General features: G+C 43.0%; 1 protein-coding gene across 7 annotated transcripts in view; it reads right to left on the bottom strand.

Annotated features, from left to right (window-relative positions):
* Positions 1–18,760, bottom strand: part of ST7 (suppression of tumorigenicity 7) — a 219,675-nt gene that overhangs the window by 169,325 nt on the left and 31,590 nt on the right. The window contains exon 1 of one of the 7 annotated variants that reach the window (XM_025204178.1): positions 13,227–13,262. The exons of the other annotated variants lie outside the window; for them this stretch is intronic. Coding sequence (XP_025059963.1) covers positions 13,227–13,247 — 21 coding nt within the window. The 5' untranslated portion in view covers positions 13,248–13,262. Of the gene's footprint in view, positions 1–13,226; positions 13,263–18,760 lie in introns of those variants that run through there. 7 annotated transcript variants of the gene reach the window in all.

Raw genomic sequence — 18,760 nt, 5'->3', positions numbered from 1 at the left:
AATGGGAAAAGAAAGTATTTTAATGAGCAAAGGAAATGTGACACTAGAGGTCCACCTGTGAACAAAGAACTTTCTCTGGGTTTTAATGCAGTCTTTGCTGTGTCATATTCCAATCCAACTCCCAGTGAACTCAATTAATTTCACTGTACGCTAACTGCACAAACAAAATGCATCTTATTTTCAATGTATATTTGTGCCACAAGAGTTTAAATTACTCTTTGGAGCTCTCTTAATGTGCCCCTTAAAATACATTTTATGAAAAAACAGTCCACTTAATACCAACCTTGTCTGTTATGATTTTACTTGCATATGCAAATATAACTCCTTTTAAAACCTTCATGTGACTGTGCAAGCCTGGCTGGAACTGTAATCTGAGGAGCAGGAACTGATGAAAAAGCAATAGCACTGGTAATCAAAACACAAGTTACCATAAAGTCACAAGCAGCAAATGGACTAGAAGTAAGCGTCATGCAGGTTGGGCACCAGGAAGGCTCAAGGTGTAAGGTGATTGCAGAGGTGCCCTGTGTTCTTTTCTAGTTCAAGTCATGGCTTATAGACATCAACAAAGAACTTCCCCCAAACTAGCCTGAGTTTCACAGGAATTTTCCCACAGCAAGGATAACATTCATCACTCTGTACAAGGAACAGTATTGCATTGTAACGTCTTTGTGGGCCTAGTAAATGAGAAACTAAATTGACCACAGCAGTACTCAGACCCTAAACACCCCCCCTGCTGAAGTGGTAAACGTGCTGATATATTGTAGATAATGTCTTTTGCTCAGTGCTTGTTAGCCATGTTGTAACTATTCATATTACTTAAATACTCAAATATTATTTGCATTCATTATGTTAGAGTGAAAATAAAATAAAGTTTCTTCTTTGGTTAGACTCCAGCAGGACAATATTTACAATGCAGAGCACAGAAAGGAAAAAACATGTTGAAATAAAATACTGAAATTAAAGACCAAAGTAGACATAAGCTGAACTAAAACCACAGATCTAAACAAGACTTGAGGTTTCATGGTCAGACTCCAGACTAGACCTGGCTTTCAGGCTAGGTCACACTTTCACTCTAAAGGGAAACTGTATGAAGGACAGAAAGCAGAAGTGCTATTAGTTCTACCATCCTAGCTGTGAATAAACTACATGATTATTAGACTGCAAATTTGGGATTTAAAACAAAACTTCATCACTGCTAGTAAGTGTCAACTATGCTGCAAACTGGACACGCATCAGTATTTAAAATCAAAGTCTTTGATAGATATGGTTTATTAAAGGATGATCCTGCCTTGAGCAGGGGGGGTTTGACTAGATGACCTCTAAAGGTCCCTTCCAGCCGTGTACTTCTATGATTCATTCACCAGAAGTCCCAAATAGTCTGCATTACTCCAAACTATGGACTAGTTAATTTTACATTGTAAACCATTCCTGATCAAATCAGAAGTGGAATAGATATCAGCAATACAACCTGGAAATATTTTATGCAAGGTATCCAGAAAGGAAAAGGAACAAAAACCAATAAAATTCAGGATTGTGTTATACCAAATGAAAGAAATCCTAATGCTAAGTCTTAATATCTAGTGGACCAATGGTCCAGTAAAGTACAGTGAAATGAAACACTGGTCCAACATCTCTGAAAATCTGGGATCTAATTAAATAATGTGACCTCTCAAATGAAAATCAATAAGTAACCCTGACATGGAGTGTTGGGGGTCAGGACCGCAACGCATGGGGAAATTAGACATCATAAAACATGGTTTTGACTGCATACAGCACATCTTCTCTTTCATGATCACTATGAATTAACTAACTCACAGGTATTAAAGGAGAACAAAAGTTGGTACCTTACCAATGCAAGTAAGAACATAATAAGTGCCATACTGGTTCAGGCAAATGGTCCATTTAGCCTAGTATCCTATCCCGTCATATCCTCCTCCCTGGGGACCACCATCATTGATTTAGAGATACCAGAGAAAACATCTCCAACTTCTGTTCAATAGCTATTTTCCACAAATTTGTCTAGTGCCTATTTGGACCTGGCTATATTGTCTGTCTCTGCAATGTCCTGTGACAATGAGTTCCACAACTGACATAGTAAGAGGATGTTAAAAGATAAATGTTCCAGGAAATGTTCCAGGACTGGAAATGGGCCACTGTGCCCATTTTCAAGAAGGGGAGGAAGAAGGATCCGGGTAACTATAGACTGGTTAGTCTCACCTCTTTCCTTGGGAAAACCTTTGAAAAAATAATTAAAGATCACATTTGTGGGAGTCCAGTGGGAAAAACAATGCTGAAAGGCAACCAGCATGGATTCAATGCAGGTAGATCCTGCCTGACTAACCTTGTTTCTTTTTATGACCAGGTCACAAAATGCTTAGACACAGGAGTCAAGGTAGATGTCATTTACTTGGATTTTAAGAAGGCCTTCGATACGGTATCTCTCACCCTATTCTCATAAATAAACTGAGAGGCTGTGATGTAGATGATTACACAGTTAGGTGGGTGGCAAATTGGTTTAGGGGTCGCACCCAAAGAGTGGTGGTGGATGGGTCAGTATCGACCTGGAAAGATGGGGGCAATGGAGTCCCACAAGGCTCGGTCCTTGGACCTGTGCTGTTCAAAGTCTTCATCAGTGACTTGGATGAGAGTGTGGAAAGCACTCTGTTCAAATTCACAGATGATACCAAATTATGGGGTAAAGTTAACACACTAGAGGGTAGGGAACAAATCCAGGCAGATCTGGACAGCTTGGAAAAATGGGCAGAACAGAATAGGATGGTATTCAACAAAGATAAGTGCAAAGTGCTGCACCTAGGGAGTAGGAATCACCAGCTCACTTACAGGCTTGGGGACGACCTTCTCAGCAGCATAGCAGCAGAAAGGGATCTCAGGGTCATTGCTGACACCAAAATGAACATGAGTCATCAATGTGATGAAGCGATCAGTAAAGCTAACCATACTTTATCATATATAAACAGATACATGATGAACAGGTCCAGGGAAGTGCTACTTCCCCTCTATGCGGCATTGGTCAGGCCGCAGTTGGAGTACTACATCCAGTTTTGGGTGCCGCACTTCAAGAGGGATGTGGACAACCTCAAGAGGATTCAGAGGAGGGCCACTCATATGGTTAGGAGCTTTCAGGCAAAGCCCTACGAGAAGAGATTGAGGGACCTGGATCTCTTCAGCCTCTGTAAGAGAAAGCTGAGAGGTGATCTTGTGACTGCCTACAAATTCTTCAGGGGTGGGGGAAGGAAACAAGGAATAGGAGATGCTCTGTTCACCAGGGCACCCATTGGAGTAACTAGGAACAACAGCCACAAACTGACGGACAGCAGATTTAGGTTAGACATCAGGAAGAACTTCTTTACCGTAAGGGTTGCCAGAATCTCGAATGGACTTCCAAGGGATGTGGTCCTCTCCCCTACCTTGGAGGTCTTTAAGAGGAGGCTAGACATGCACCTGGCTGGGGTCATCTAACCCCAGCGCTCTTTCCTGCCCAGGGCAAGGGGTCAGATTCAATGATCTACTGAGGTCCCTTCCAACCCAAACATCTATGTTCTCTTTACCTGAATGATCCATAGGTCACGTCCAGAGGAGTAGGGGCACGTGCTTGCAGAGGCCCAAATAGTAGCAGCATAAATTTGTGCCTCTACTTTGTGCTGCAGTGCATGCCCCTGCATGTGCACTTTGTTGTGGGACTGACTGTCCCACTGTGGGCAAATTGCCTGTGCCCAGCTCATCCTGGCTCCCAGCGTGCTGCTCTGACCAGGCTCCATGTGCTACTTGGGGGAGAGGCCTGGCTGGGACACACGGTCCCTCAGTGTGGGGCTAGCCAGCAAGCAGTCCTCATGCTGAGGCACCCTGCACCTCAACCACCTGGAGGGAGGCACGTAGACACAGGGGAGCAGGTAGCCCAGGACTGCCTGTTCCCCCGACCTCGAGGTACACTGCGCCCCAGGTAGCCATCCATAGCTGGCTGGGATGCAGTGTGCCTCAGTGCAAGGGCTCCACAGTAGGCGGAGATGGGGGAAGCAGGCAGCTCAGGGCTGCCTGCTTCTCCCTCTATGCGTTTGTCCTGGTACATGCTATTTTGGCATGCTTTGCACTGATTTTTTTTGCTACTGGGATTTTTGCCCCTGCACTGCAAATTAGCAGCACTACTCACAGTTTAACATGCAACACATGCAGTCTGTAGTGCCACAAAGAGATCTGCCGCACCACAAAATGCACGTGCCTGCATGTGTGGACGTGGCCATAATTTTTGTGAAGAATAAGCTGTGATGGGTACTCAAAGAATTCTGCCTGCCCCCCAAGCTCTAAATAAAGCAATTCCAGTGAGTGTATACATTTTAGAGAAAGTTCTCAACATGCGAAAAAACACATGCCATGTTGTTCCTTATCTCCAGGCTCAGCTGACACTCATTCTTTTCCTACATATTTTAAAGCAAATCTCTCTCAGTTAGTAGAACATTCTCATGGAGATCCTATTTCAAAACAAAACCCATTTTCTTTTGCTCAGAGAAAACTGAGTGCACATTCTGCTATAGTCACTAGGAGCAAGCAGATGGACACAAGAATTTAACTTCAATCAATCTCTTGTGGGATCTATCAAATAACAATTTCAATGACATCTCCTATGTACATGTTTTACCTGCACAGCTAGGTGGAAAGGAAAATACAGATTCAGCAAGTTCAAAACCCTTTGAGGAAACATATTGACTTCATTGATATTTTCATCTGGAAGGTTTCTCAAGGCCTAGGATGGACTTTCAGGTCCAAATGAGAAAGACTTTATAAATGATGGGTTAGGGTGGCAACTGGGGCATGGTAGACAAGGTTTCCTGCTTTGCCTGATTCACAGCAGAATTTTTCTTATACTGAATTCCTGCAAATCAGGCAGACTAAGGTTTAAGCTGGGGGCAATCATATACCATGCTCCACTACCACCATATATGTCATGGTCCCAGAAGAGAGAGAGAGAGAGAGAGAGAGAGAGAATCTGCTATGAAAAGGCAGAGCATGGTCAGGGACCTAAGGGTCCCACATCCCGCTCCAGTGTCCTAATCTTTTCGCTACTACAGACAGATTCAGGTTACAGAGCCAAGTGTACCTAACACTGCTACTGAAAACCATGCCTTTGTTCCCTGTGGCTAAATACAGACAGTGAAAAAGCCCGAGGCAGAATCGATTAAATTGTCACGTTTCTTTAAACTGCATAGATTGAACCGATAAGGAACTGAAAATTGACATTCAGTTTTCAGTTTGGAAAAGCAGACAGAAGCCTAGTGACCCAGCCTAGAAGGCAGCAGATGCTGGTGGAGCATGCCTCCAGCCCTCCACCACCTCTGCCCCCTCCCTGCAGGGAGGAGAAGGAGCCCCAGCCTGGGTGCTGAGCCAGGGCTATCCACCAGATCAGGCCCACTGCTCCCCGCCAGCACCCCAGAAAGTCCCCAGCACTTTCCCTCCGCCCCCTGATTACTTAAGTTTGCCTGCACTGTCTGTCCCAGGGACCAGGCAGGAAAGGGTTAAACTGCCTAACTGGCTTGCTGAATATAACCCTTCCCAAGGAGCAGGCAATAAAGGGTTAAATCAGGGAACAGGAAAGAAAGGTTTAAGATGCCTGTCCCACAGGCTGAGCAGACCCTAGCAGTTTGTTAAGTCACAGGGTCATCCCCACATCTCACTTCATAGTATTATCCTGCTGGCTGGGGCAGGTTTACTACAGAAAACACATTTACTTCAGGTACATTTCTACCACTCAGCTACTGCCACTGAGATTATTAAAAAAAGCACTAGATTATTAAAAAAAGAAATAATTTAATGCTGATGGCATCTAACAAAATAGTAGTGTTACAAGGAGTTGCTTTTTTATTCAGTCTGTTTCAGTTACAATCTGCTTTTTACTTGGCAAACAGATGCATCACTTTCATATTCTTATGGAGCCCACGGATTTCCTCTTTTGCTGCATTTATAAAACCCTGTGCATGCCACTGGAACGATAGACATCAATGAAAATCAACCACTGACACACTTTATAATAGGCTAAGACCCCTGTTACAGGCAAAGACAATGTAGTCCTAACCAAGGATCCGGATTTTCCTCTTCCCACGGAAAAACAGAACCCCCCCCCTGCAGATTTCCCCTTTTATCCGAGGAAAATGCAGATTTTTCATTTTAACAGAGAAACACACAGATTTTGCACTTTTGCAAGGAGCTCTCTGCAAGCTGACAGAGTTCCAGCCTGCAAGGGGCTGCGGGGAGTGGAAGGAGGAGCCAGGATGGGGGCACCATGCACATGTATATGCACGTGGCCACCAGGCAGCCAGGAGAGCAGCTCCCCCAGGTAAGTCTGTCGGAGATGGGAAGGGGGATCGAGTCCCCCATAGGGAGAGAGGGAGGGAGTTGAGCAGGGTTGGAACTACAGCTGGTGCCCACCTGGGGAATGTGCTGCAGGGCCCTGGTGGAGAGTGGGACAGGCCTGCGGGAGGCTTGTCCAGGGGACGGGAGGGGTGGGGCTGGTTCCCTGCTGCTGCACACACTCCCAGGGGGAGAGAGGGGGACCCAGGCCCCCCAGATCTGTGCGCAGCGTGGGGCTGGGCTGGCTGCTGCCAGCTCAGGCTCCCCAACCTGCTGCCCTCCCCTGGGGCCTCCACAACCCAGCAGGCAGGATCCAGTGAAGCAGGGCAAAGCAGGACCAGGAAGGGAAACTCCTTCAGAGTGGGGTTGTGCCCCTTGCTGCTGTGGGGCAGGCAGGGAGCGCATCACCAGGGCTCACAACGGCATGGAGCTTCCTTGCCCAGCCCTGCTCTGCCATGCTGTGCTAGGTCCCTCCCGCTGGGCTGTGGAGGTCCTGGGGGAGGGCAGCAGGGCAGGGAGACTGAGCCTGCGGCAGGCAGCCCACCCCCGCCCTATACACAGATCTGCCCCTCCCGCAAGTGCACGCAGTGCTTGGGAGCCAGGCCCCCCTCGCCAAACCGCAGCTCACACCTGCCCTGCATGGGCACTGCTCCAGCTATGCTGGGGGGGGGGAGGGGAGGGGGGAAGCTGGGCTTTGCTCTGCTGCAGCAGCTGCTGCCTCATACAGGTGACAGGCAGAGCTCAAGGCACTGCTGAAGGGAACAGGGGCCTGAGGACCTGGCCCCATAGCCCAGGCAGCTGGGGGTCCCCTCTGGCAGGGCTGGGGGAGTGAGGGGCACCAGCAGGGCCAGGGGCGGAGGTGGGGGAGGAGTGAGGGGCCTGGACCTGCATTCTGTGAGCTAAGGGGGTAGAGGGAGCTCTGATATGACCCCGGCACCCATTCTCTCTGGGGCAGGGGGTTGGACCTGATGATCTGTTTAGGTCTCTTCCAACCCTAAGTACTATGATTTCCCATGATAAAACACCCCCCCCAAAAAAAAAAATCACATACCAAAATGTATAGGTATTTAGAATTTATTTTAATATAGTGATTGAGGCACTGGTAGGCTTCCAAATTGCTTTAAAATTGTAAATATATCAATAAAGCATTGTGTTCAATTGATACATGCATACATACATATATACATATATACATATATATACACACACACACACACATATATATTAGTGGCATTTCATTTTAATCTCATATTTGAATTAGAGTGGGGGGGTGGGGGCGGGTCATCAGAGAATTTGTGTGTTTTTGTTTTTTTGTTTGTTTTTTTTAATCAGGGAAAACCAGGATCCCTGGTCATGACCACCACAATTACATGGAATACCCTACATAGAGCAGACCTTCATTCTCTCTAACGAGCCAAACTTACTGTTCTGTTCTTACTGTTTTTAAAATGTAGGTTATAACCTGCACTAGGTTTATTTAACTATTGGGTAGGTTCATTAACTTGGATAGAATTTTTTTAAGTTCTCATCCCTTGGGCTATGTCTATATGGCAAACTTAGCAGACCCAGCAGCGGCACCCTCAGGCACTCCACGCTGTTCTGCAGTGCAGCCACATACATCTATGTGGCATTGCAAGAGGGCTAATTTAACTCTTCTTTTCTCATTATAAGTATAGTTGCACAGAATTCAAAACTATATTTTTGGGGGGACAAGGGGAGTTAGGCCAAAGGCCTGTACCTTTCTAGATTTACTATGAACTGCTTTTTATCTTCTCTCCCCCGCCCCCCTCAACGTTAGCCCCGTGTTATTTCTTTCCAGCTCCAGTATTCCTTTCTCCCCAGCCTAAGTTTATTTTTTAAACTGAAATATGCCCCACATATTTCTCAGTACATGATTTATTTTTAAATTCAAGTCTGGGAATGCAGAATATATCTTAAAACTAGTATTCCATTTTAGTCGTCATTTCCATCATTTATCAACCCTTCTGCAGGAACTGTGATACAGAGTAGAACAGGAACTGAATTTAGTTGAGTATTTTTTTTTTTTTAATCAGTAACTTTTCTCTGCTCTTGGCTTCAAAACCTTAAGAATAGAGTGTCTTCATTAAAATGTGTTTATATCATAATGATTTTAGGAGTACCATTAAAGCACTGGATGTCTTTCTAAGAGAGGTGCTGTTCTTTAAATCACAAACTGTTAGCTAAATACAGGTCTGGCAGTTACATTTTGTGGTCTTTATTCCAATCATAACAGCCCTTTTAGATCTTAATCTAAAAGGAGATAATTTAAGGACCATGTCATGCTCACAAGAGCACTCTCACTGACTCAGGTGGGCTTCAAACAGTTTTCCTACCCAATTGTCCAAAATGAGAACAATTACTAGAGCAATCACTGTTTTGGAAGAAGGGGGAGGAAAATTTGGGATCATATCAATATCTCATAATGCACTTTAATTCTTACATGCTCATTACAATTACTGCAGTGAAAACATTTTACCAGATTCTTGGTGGTATTATTAGGCTTAGCAGAATTCAGTTTTTATTTATTATTTTATAATTTTGATGGATAATATCAGTGTTTATTTTTAACCATTTATTTTGATTTTTATCAATATAAAGTTTCAGGGTTGTATGAAATTAGGGGCATGGGCGACAGACAATTTATTAATGACAGTATACTATTATTGCAGTACAGTTTAACCACCCACAGCAACAAACGTAACTAGGGATGTAAATATTGTTTTAAAATAATCTGTTTAACCTCCTCTAATTATAATTGCTTAAACGGTTAACTGATAACACAGTTAGCTCAGACATGGCTGCTGCTGGAAGCCACTCCCCAGGACCCTGTGAATAAGCAGCTAATTCTTTAATTGGTGAAGCATTAGGCTGCCCACTGTTTTCCTCTAACTTCATAGGCTACGGGTGCTAGTCCCCCCTCTCCCTTCCCCCTCCCGCTCCCCTCCTTCCTCCCCTACCACCTTCTGGTTCCTGCTGGGGCACTGAGTGGCTGCTCTCCCCCACACCCCCTTTCCCTGCCAGACTGTGCCCCATCCTGCGCTAAATAACCAGGAAGATAACCAGTTATCACTGGGCTTATTGGTTAAATAATTAAACATCATTTAAACTTTTACATCCCTAAACATAACTACTGTAGGACTGCCACTAGCTGAGCAGCAGAGCTGCCATCAGTCCCAGCTCCGCTCATCCATAGTTCCCTCATCTTCTTTGTCACTTCCTCTTACTTTGTTCCCAGTCCCCCAAGGTTTCTTGGAGTTGCAGTCCAAACTACAGTCAGCACAGTTCTGTAGGACTGCTCCCCCTGCTGTCATATAATCCATAAGCCATTATTTTTCTTATGTCCCCTTTCTATAAGTTTTGATTATGAACAATGGAAATCTTTTTTGTCAGTCTAAGAGAGGCAAAAGTTGCTGTTTATCAACACTTGCTGATAACAATCAAATCCTGGCAAGCCTAATTATTGCATATACTTTGCTCATTTTTGTCTCATCACGTTCACAACAGGTAGGTGTATTTTGTTTCTGCACTAGGGAACAGGAGACATTCTTGACATGTCAGGACCAAAGTTTAGGTTTTGTACAATAAGCTTTTAAAAAGCCAAAGACCATTTGAAATAGTCCATCAATTTGGACTTGAAGTTTCTGTTGAGGAAGCTGTTCTTCATTCTTTCCTCACATTTAAGAGTTTCTGAAATGATGGGACCTCAAGCTAGAACAATACTACTATACTTCAGTTTGGCCCCAGGAATGAATACACACACACACACACACACACACACACACACAAGTAAACCCTGGTGAGAGGCAGAGCCTATCAGTTAGTGCATGCACGCTAAGATGAATAACCTCCTTTGGGTTTAAGAAGTAGTGTGCTTGGTTGGTGTATGTGTCAGCTCACTGCTTGCACACACGATACTGAAGTAGCGGTAAGCAATTTTTCTAGGTCAAAATTATTCAACTAGGACAAAATCCCAATTTTTAAAAAATTCCTTCAGGACACTGGGACAACTTTTCTGCCAATGGAGGAGTGCTGTGGCTAAAGCTGGACATTTGGTAGCTTTCTCTCTTACTCCACTGAACTGTTACAAAATGGCTCCTACAGTACATCTCAAAAGTGGCTGCAACTATGTAGTTGCTGACCAAACCATAGCATAACAAAATTAAGATAAAGAAAAAACACTCATATAATTTAATGTTATTACAAATAAATTAATGTTAAAGTTTGTTAGTTTTTTTTTCTTTTCATTGGATCGTTGCCTTATTTTGAATAACTGCATGGCATGATTTTCTATTTCTTGGTTTTTTTACGACGTATTTTATAACATTATAAAACAAGTAGGAGTAGACGCTATGCCAAATAATTATAGTTAGGTTATGCAACTATTTCTGAGTGCAAAATAATAAAAACTCAATAAAGGTTGTAAACAGACCCAGTGTTCATAAGTATCAAGACAAAAATTAGATTTGCTTCTTCACACTGGCCCTGATCCTCCATCCATGGAAGCCAACAGGAATACTGCCACTGACTTCAATGCAAACAGGGAGATCATTCAAAACAGATGCAACAGGATAATGCCACACAGAACAGACTAGTGAATTTCCAGGTATTATAGCATCACAATTCAACAATTTGAGTGTCAAAAATAAGTGGTAGTCAAAACATAAAACAGACAATGATTCAACCTGCATTAACCTTTAAACGGTCTCCAAAAATTCTTCCAAGACAGTTTCAGCTATACCATTTTCTAAAATGGACTCGGCAAGGCAGTATGCATAGGATCAGACCACATGTCTGATATATTTAAAAGCTAGGAAACTGATTCTGTAAACACTTGTTATCCAGCCTACTGCTTGCCATTGTGCAAAGGATTTTTCAGAGTGAACACTATAGAAAAAGTGCTTGGAGGAACGTGAACCAGGTTCTAACCTATATTAAAGCCTATGTTTTTACAAATTTCAGCCCTCTTAAAGAACTGCTGAAACCTCCTAAAAACACACACATTCATATTCTTTCATTTGAAGCTGCAGAAGTTATCCAGCTGCTTAGTTGATGCCTGACCATTATATTACCATTATGTTGTTCTCTTTTAAATTTCTGTAATATAGCAGGCTAATAAATAAGTATAAAAATATATGGCAATAGCCCCATAATTAAGACTGTAACTAGATCCCAATATATAAACAATTTTTAACCCCCGAATGATTAGATGCTCTGGTAACAACAGTCTTCAACACCTCCAACTAATTTGATCTCCCTACTCAAAGGATTAGATTTAGTCAGAGCCCTTCCATCCAGTAACCCCTTCTGCCAGTTACCCTGGCTGTCTTGCTTCTGGCAGTGCAATGGCAATGCTCCCTCTCTTATTTAATACAGGGGCACCTCTTTTTAAAAGATCACCTGTCCCTCCTGATACCCAGGTGTTTCTGTTGGGGAAATTGCACAGACCAGCCCCATCCCACTTACCCATGACAGGTACTGTGTAGCCATGAAGGGAAGCTTCCAAAGTCAGTTATTCTGCAGGTAATAACACAGCTAGTTTTTCCAGTCTCTTATTTCACTATTATGACTTCTTAATACAACCAGGAAATAAGAAAATCTTGAAATAGAAGTTTTACAGTCAATATTATGTACAGTATATGATCAATTCCGTGGCTAAAAGTGAAATGAGTTCAAGGTCTAACTATTGTGGTGAAATAGTTTTTTCCATTTGGGGCAGAAACATTAAAATTTACCCTGCAGCATCACAAGATTTTGAAACTTACACTCATCCCATGGTTTGTGGCACTACATAAAATTAGACTTGGGTAAGACTGGGCTTCAGGATAAGTTCACGGAACTCAAATCTGTCTACACTTTCTATGCCTGTTAGAACTGAAAGATGGAGACACCTATTTCCATTTTGCAAATCATGCAAGCCACATGCAAAATATTTACATATATGCCATGCTATAGATTGGAAAGAAAGTGAGACATTTTGCTACTTCATTCTAACAGGTAGTAGGATTCAGGCTTACAAGAAAAGAAGCATTTTCTTATTACACAGATATTCGTATCACAGTCCTAAATACAATTAACTCATCCTCTGCTTCTACAAGCAACGACTTGCCAAGTACAGCAAAACTTAAAATGGCCCAGCAAACAGTTGATTGGATATATGTTGAAGTTGTGCAGGGGGATCTATATCAGCTAAGCGCCATGTTTTTTCTAGCAAATTAGGAAGCTTTCCTTTAATTAATTCCAGAGTCTTAAGTGGTAGAGTTTGTACCCTGTGCAGCACAGGCATACCTGACACTAGCTTGTGTGCTGCCAGAATGGAGGCAGGGAAGCTTGAGGCTTCAACTGCACCAGCAGCCAGGTTAACCCTCCCCTGGTCCCGCAACCCTGATACATTTACAGTATATGGCAATCAACAATAAAAAAAAAGACCCTTTAATTTAGTAGTGGCTACAGGGCTAGGGAAGGGTTAAACCTGGCTAAACCTGGCATCACCAGCTCCCCTCCACCACTGAGAGGGAGGAAGGGTGAGAGGACTCCTGCTTCCCTGCCCCTTCACAGATCACGGGGAGCTCATGCTCTATTTTTATCCACCCTTAGTTATACTACTGGTTAAAAACTAACCAGTTCACCACATCAGCATCTTGTGCTGCTTTATCTTAACAGTCTAGCAGTGGAAGAAAGATGTGAAGATCTATAATTCAACAGACTGTGCTTTAAATAGCTCAACTGGCTTTAAAACAACCAACAGTCTGGGTATAGAGAATTCTGCCAACCTGGTGGGGGGGTGAGGGGGGCACGTCAATTTGCTGTCAGCTAAAACAATAAAACAACAGGATAGTCTTACTTACCCACCAGTGGTAATAATGCATTATGTCATTCTATCATACTAAAATACAAGTAGCAACTGTTCACACTACTCTTTCTGCACTCTCCACCTTCCAGAGCAGCATATAGGTAGGAGAACTTCAGGCACAAAACGAGCTCTGAAAGAACCTCCCCAATAATGCAGTTGTAAAATCTGACCCAATTTGGGGAGAAAAGACTTTTATTTCAGTCAAAATATTTGCAGAATTGAAACCTCTGGGCACTGACCTTCTGTTTCCATTTATGGTTAAGAATGTAAAAGCATGACCCTATTTTCTTTCCCAAAACCTCCTCATCCTGTTCTAATTTTGGAACAGAATTCATTCTCTAGTCAAACATATTTCTAAATGATGCAGTTTCTTTGTTATTAGAAAAGTGTGCACAGTAACCATGAGAAATTCTTACACATTACCAAATTTTAAGATGACAATAAAATGTTCAGCTCTTATCATGCATAAATAAGTTATAATGATTTGAATAAAGCCCTTGAGCATCACTATGGATGGCTCAATGAAAACTTTTGCTCAATGTGCAGCTGCAGTTTAAAAAAAAAAAGCACTAAACAGGTCATGAAATAAGGAATAGTAAGAACAATAATATGAATAAATATTACAACATAGCTATACAAACTAATGTGGCAGCCTCACACAAAATGCTGCATACAGAGGTTGCACCCTATGTCATAAAGATCACTAAAGTCTTGGAAAAGGATTTGGAAGAGGGCAAGGAATGTATTGAGGGACTTGGAAAAATCTTCACTGAGGAGAGAGTTAAAAAGGTTGGAACTGATGAACCTTACAAAAAAGATAAGAAAGAGTGGATAGGATTAAATTATATAAAATACCAAATGGTTTAAAGAAGGTTGATAGGGAAAACACAAACTCCCATTCTCATAAGAGAACAAGGGGACAATCAATTAAATTTAAAAGTAGCAAATTCAAAACCAATAAAAGGAAATAAATTCCTTATTGAGAAAAACTTCATTAAAAATCTCAATGCCACAAGATGATGTCGGACCCAAGAATTCAGCAAAATTCAGAGAGCAACTGTACAATTAGAATAACAGAATAGAAAAGTATGTCTGGAAGGCACTTCAGAAGGCCCATGATCCAGATGTGTCTAACTCAATCCAGGGCTGCTCCTGAGCCAGATCCACAGGGCCAGGCCCAGTGGAAACTGCTGTGGGCCCAGTGACAGTGGCAGGACCAGGTAGTGCTAGCTGTAATCCTGAGGCAGAAGTGGGGGTCTTAAGGTCACAGGACAAGGCCCCTGCTGCCAACAGCCATGTCCTTCTGAGCCCAGGGACGCTGAATTCTCTAGAGCCCACACCCGTCCCCAACTTCCAGTAGCTTGCCAGTAGCATTGTTGGCCAGCTGACAACTCCATCGGCCATATCTGGGCCATAAGCTGTACGTTTGACATCCGTGATCAAGTCCCAGCCCCTACTTAAGTCAGGATCATTCCCAACTAAATCATCTTAGTTAAGCATTTGCTTAATCTGCTCTTAAAGACTTCCAAGGTTAAAGATTCCACAACCACTCTGGATGGTCTTTTCCAATGCTTTTCACAGTGAAAAAGATCATTTTAATTTCCAACTTCAAAATTTTCCTTGTTGCAATGTAAGACCATTGCGTCTTTTCATGTTCCCTGAAACCACAAAGATTGTCCATCTCCATCATCTTTATCATCACTCTTCTGATATTTAAAGATTATTATCTAATTCCCCCCACAGTCTTCTTGCCTCCAGACTAATTCCTAGTTCTTTTAGCCTTTCCTCTTAAGTCACATTTTTCAGACCTCTAATCATTTTTTGCTGCTTACACTGGACTCTGTCAATTTGTCCCCATCCTTCTTGAAGTGCAGAGCCCAAAACTGAACACAGTACACCTGATGAAGCCTCACCAGTGCTGAAGAGAGCAAAAGAATCACTTTGTGAGTCGTATTCTTCAGCAGTCCCTTGCAGTCAAGGAAGATTGTCTTCCCTGATTGTCTTATCTATGTATCCAAAGATGGCTGATGAGGCCTATCCAGGATCGACAGACTCTACTGCAGCTTACACATGTTTCCATGTGGGGTGGGTGGTGCTGGATTTTTTTATTTGGTCTGCAATGTGCCATTTCTGCCGCTCCTGCTTTTCCATCTCCTGTTGTTTTTGTGAGGTTTCAAAGTACTGAGATCCTGGCAGCAGACTCTTCCTCCAGTTGGAGTGGTCCTGGGTGATAGTCTCCCATGAGTTGACATAGATGTTGCATTTTTTGTTTTTTGTTTTTACGTTGGCCTTGAGGACATTCCTGAAGTGCTTTCTGTGCCCTTTTTTTGAGCATTGGCTGAGCTGGGAGAATAAAACTTGCTTTGCGAGCCTGGTGTCAGATATCCAGATGACATGGCCGGCCCAACAAAGTTGATGCCAGATGATCATTGCCTCAATAATCATGGTGGTTGCTTGGAGGAGGACATTAACATTGGTGCAGCTCTCTTTCCACTGGATTCAGAAGATCTTCTGCAGCCAGCATTGATGGTACCTCTCCAACAACCTTTAGATCTCTCCTGTACATTGTCCATTACTGAAATCCATGCAGCAAGGTGGGGATCACAACTACTTGATAAACTTTGATCTTGGTTTCAGATCTGGTGTTGCAATCTTTGAATACCCATTTCTTCAGGTGTCAAAAGGCTGCACTTGCCCATTTAAGGCAATGTTAGATTTCTTCATCTGTCAGCTTTCTGCTGTGACAGCTGAAAATTATGTCTGTGTAATAAAGGTGCTTGCTGAAGGCTCTATGAAGATTAGACCAAGTGTTTTTTCTGTATTTATTTAGATATTAAGCTGTATGTTGTTGCTAAGAGCCTAATTAAAAGTTTAAGATGTAGTAGGGCCTTGTATAAAGTAAGGCCTAGTAAATTTAGCAAAGCCTTGAAGTAGTAAGGTCCTGTGGCGTAGTTAAAATTAACCTTATCAAAGGAATGCAAGGCTTGTACTGCTATTGGTCAGTCTAAAGACAGTTGAAGTAAAAGGAATCTGAGTGACTGTACGTTATCGGTACCATTCAGAAGCTATAAATTGGCTGGAATACCTGGAAATCATTCTGAAGGAAGATACAGCTCTGTGAAAAGGATTAGTTAGCTGTTGGCCTGGATCAATGGGCCCATGGATCTCAATGAGCCCAAGGACTGAATTTCAGGGTCCTTCCCAGTACCTCTTGGATAGCGCTGATCGGGAATGCCTGACTTCACTGAACTTTGTGGAAAGAGAAACTTGTTGTACATCAGGCATCAGAGGGGACTGCCGATAAGTTGCCAACACAAATTGTTCTTGTCTGTCATTGTTTGTCTTGTTACTACGCGTAGTTGTGTTTTTGTTAAGTCAATAAACCTTTCTTACATTTCTACCCCCAACCATACTCTCAATCCTGAACCCTCCACAGGTGGCTGGGACATCTGTGAGAGATGGCTTCCAAGACACAGGAAGTACTCAACTTTCTCCAGAGTCTCACCATGGATCTGGATTACTGGAGCTGGGGACTGTTCATTAGGAGCTTGCTGGTGGAGGACCTTAGTCTTCCAAACTTCAAGTGTCAGTCCTACTTTCTTGTACACCTTGGTAAAGATGTTGATTGCCTGAAGGCCTGCTTCCACATGAGCACACACGACAGCATCATCAACACACTGGAGCCCGATGATTGTGGTTGGAGTGGTCTTGGCTTTGGCTCTGAGTCGGTTGAGGTTAAACAGCTTATCATCCATTCAGTAGCTTGGTCAGATGTAGCCCTGTGGCAAGGAATATTGAGAAAAATGTTGGAGTGATGGCGTAGCCTTTATTAACTTCCATTTTAACTTCAAAGGGATCTGTGATAGATCCATTACTGAGAACAAATGCTCGCATACCATCACAGAGCAGGCAGAGAATGGTGACAAAGTTTGGCGGGCATCCATACTTCAGAAGGATCCTCCACAACACTTCTTGCCTGACAGAGTCGAAAGCTTTTGTAAGGTCAAAGAAGGCCATGTAGAGAAGCTTCTCCTGCAGCTGAAGCTTCTGTTATTCCCAACATTTCTCCTGCAGCTGGAGAATAGTTAAGATCATGTCAGTTTTGCCTCTTTATGCCCTAAACCCACACTGAGATTCTGAGAGGAGCACTTCAGCAAGTGGAAGGAGTCAGTTCAGAAGGATTCACGCAGTGATCTTTCCTGTGGTGAACAGCAAGACAATCTCTCTGTAGTTTCCAGTTGGATTTGTGATTTCCTCATCATTCTAGATCCTTAAGATGAGGTCATAAAGCTGTGATACGAGTTCATCTCCTCCCTGCTTTAAGATTTCAGCAGGGAGTCCATCCACTCCAGATGCCTCGGTGCTCTTCATCTGCTTGATGGCTTTCCTCACCTCATCAAGGGTTGGAAGGATTCTGAGATCGTCTGACTGGGTGTTGCAGGATGGAGTTGAGAACACTCTAGTCTTGACTGAGAGTCTCAACTGGGGAATCTTGATTGAGAAGGTCTTTAAAATGATCCTTCCAACAGGCATTGATAGCTCCCTTTTCCTCAGTCAGGTCTCCTCCATCCTTAGGTCTCAAATTGTGGATGTCAGCCAAATGTTGAATCTCCTCAGCCTTGTCTTCCCACCATTTGTTCTTCATATCACGTATCCACCTTTGGACCTCTCCCATGACATGTTAGAGATTCAATTTCTTTTGCTTCAAGTTGGTGTAGTTTTGCCAAGCAAAAAAGGCCTTGCACTTGCAATCAATCAACTCTTGGATCTCCCAGTCATTCTCATCAAACCAGTCTTGATGTTTCCTGGTAGAGAAGTCACATGTCTGTTTACAGGTACTGATGGCGCTGGCTTTGTCAGCAGCATGTGGGGTGCCCTCATTCTCCCAGTTATTGATTGGAATTCACCAGTTTTTCACTGAGGTACTGGCAGAAGAGGTCTCACTTGCTTGGGTCCTTGAGTCCCTTCAACTGTGCGGTGTGGCTGACTTTATGAGTAATGCTCCTATTAAGAGAGCTCAGTATCTTATTTGCCTTTTTTGCAACAAGAGCACACTATTAGCTCATATTCAGCTTATGGACCACTGTAATCTTCAGGTCCTCTTCTGTAGTACTAAAGCCTAGAAAATCATTCCCCAAATCTGTATCCGTGCATGCTATTGTTCCATCTTAAGTGTAGGACTTTTCACCTGTTGTTACTGAATTTCATTTGATTGATGTCAGACCACTTCTCCAGTTTATCCAAGTCATTCTACAAGTCCATTCAATTTGGTGTTTTCTGCAAGCTTGCTAAGTGTGCACTCAATTCTATCCTCTACATGTTTAATATAGACATTATGATAAACCTTACCAGACACATGACAGGCTCCTGGGGAACCTCACTAAATACTTGTTCCAATTAGACATCAAACCAATGATAACCACTCTTTGAGCATGATGATCATTTCCTTGGTCTTCATCTTACTTCTGACATATTGTAGAATAATTTATTTTTGTCTTTTGCATCCAAAGCTAGCTGGATCTCAAAACG

The sequence above is a fragment of the Alligator sinensis genome, unplaced genomic scaffold, assembly GCF_000455745.1.
Source record: "Alligator sinensis unplaced genomic scaffold, ASM45574v1 scaffold65_2, whole genome shotgun sequence".
In the NCBI taxonomy this organism is placed as follows: Eukaryota; Metazoa; Chordata; order Crocodylia; family Alligatoridae; genus Alligator; species Alligator sinensis.
The sequence above is the reverse complement of the archived record's forward strand: the minus strand, read 5'-3'. Positions and strand labels throughout refer to the sequence as shown.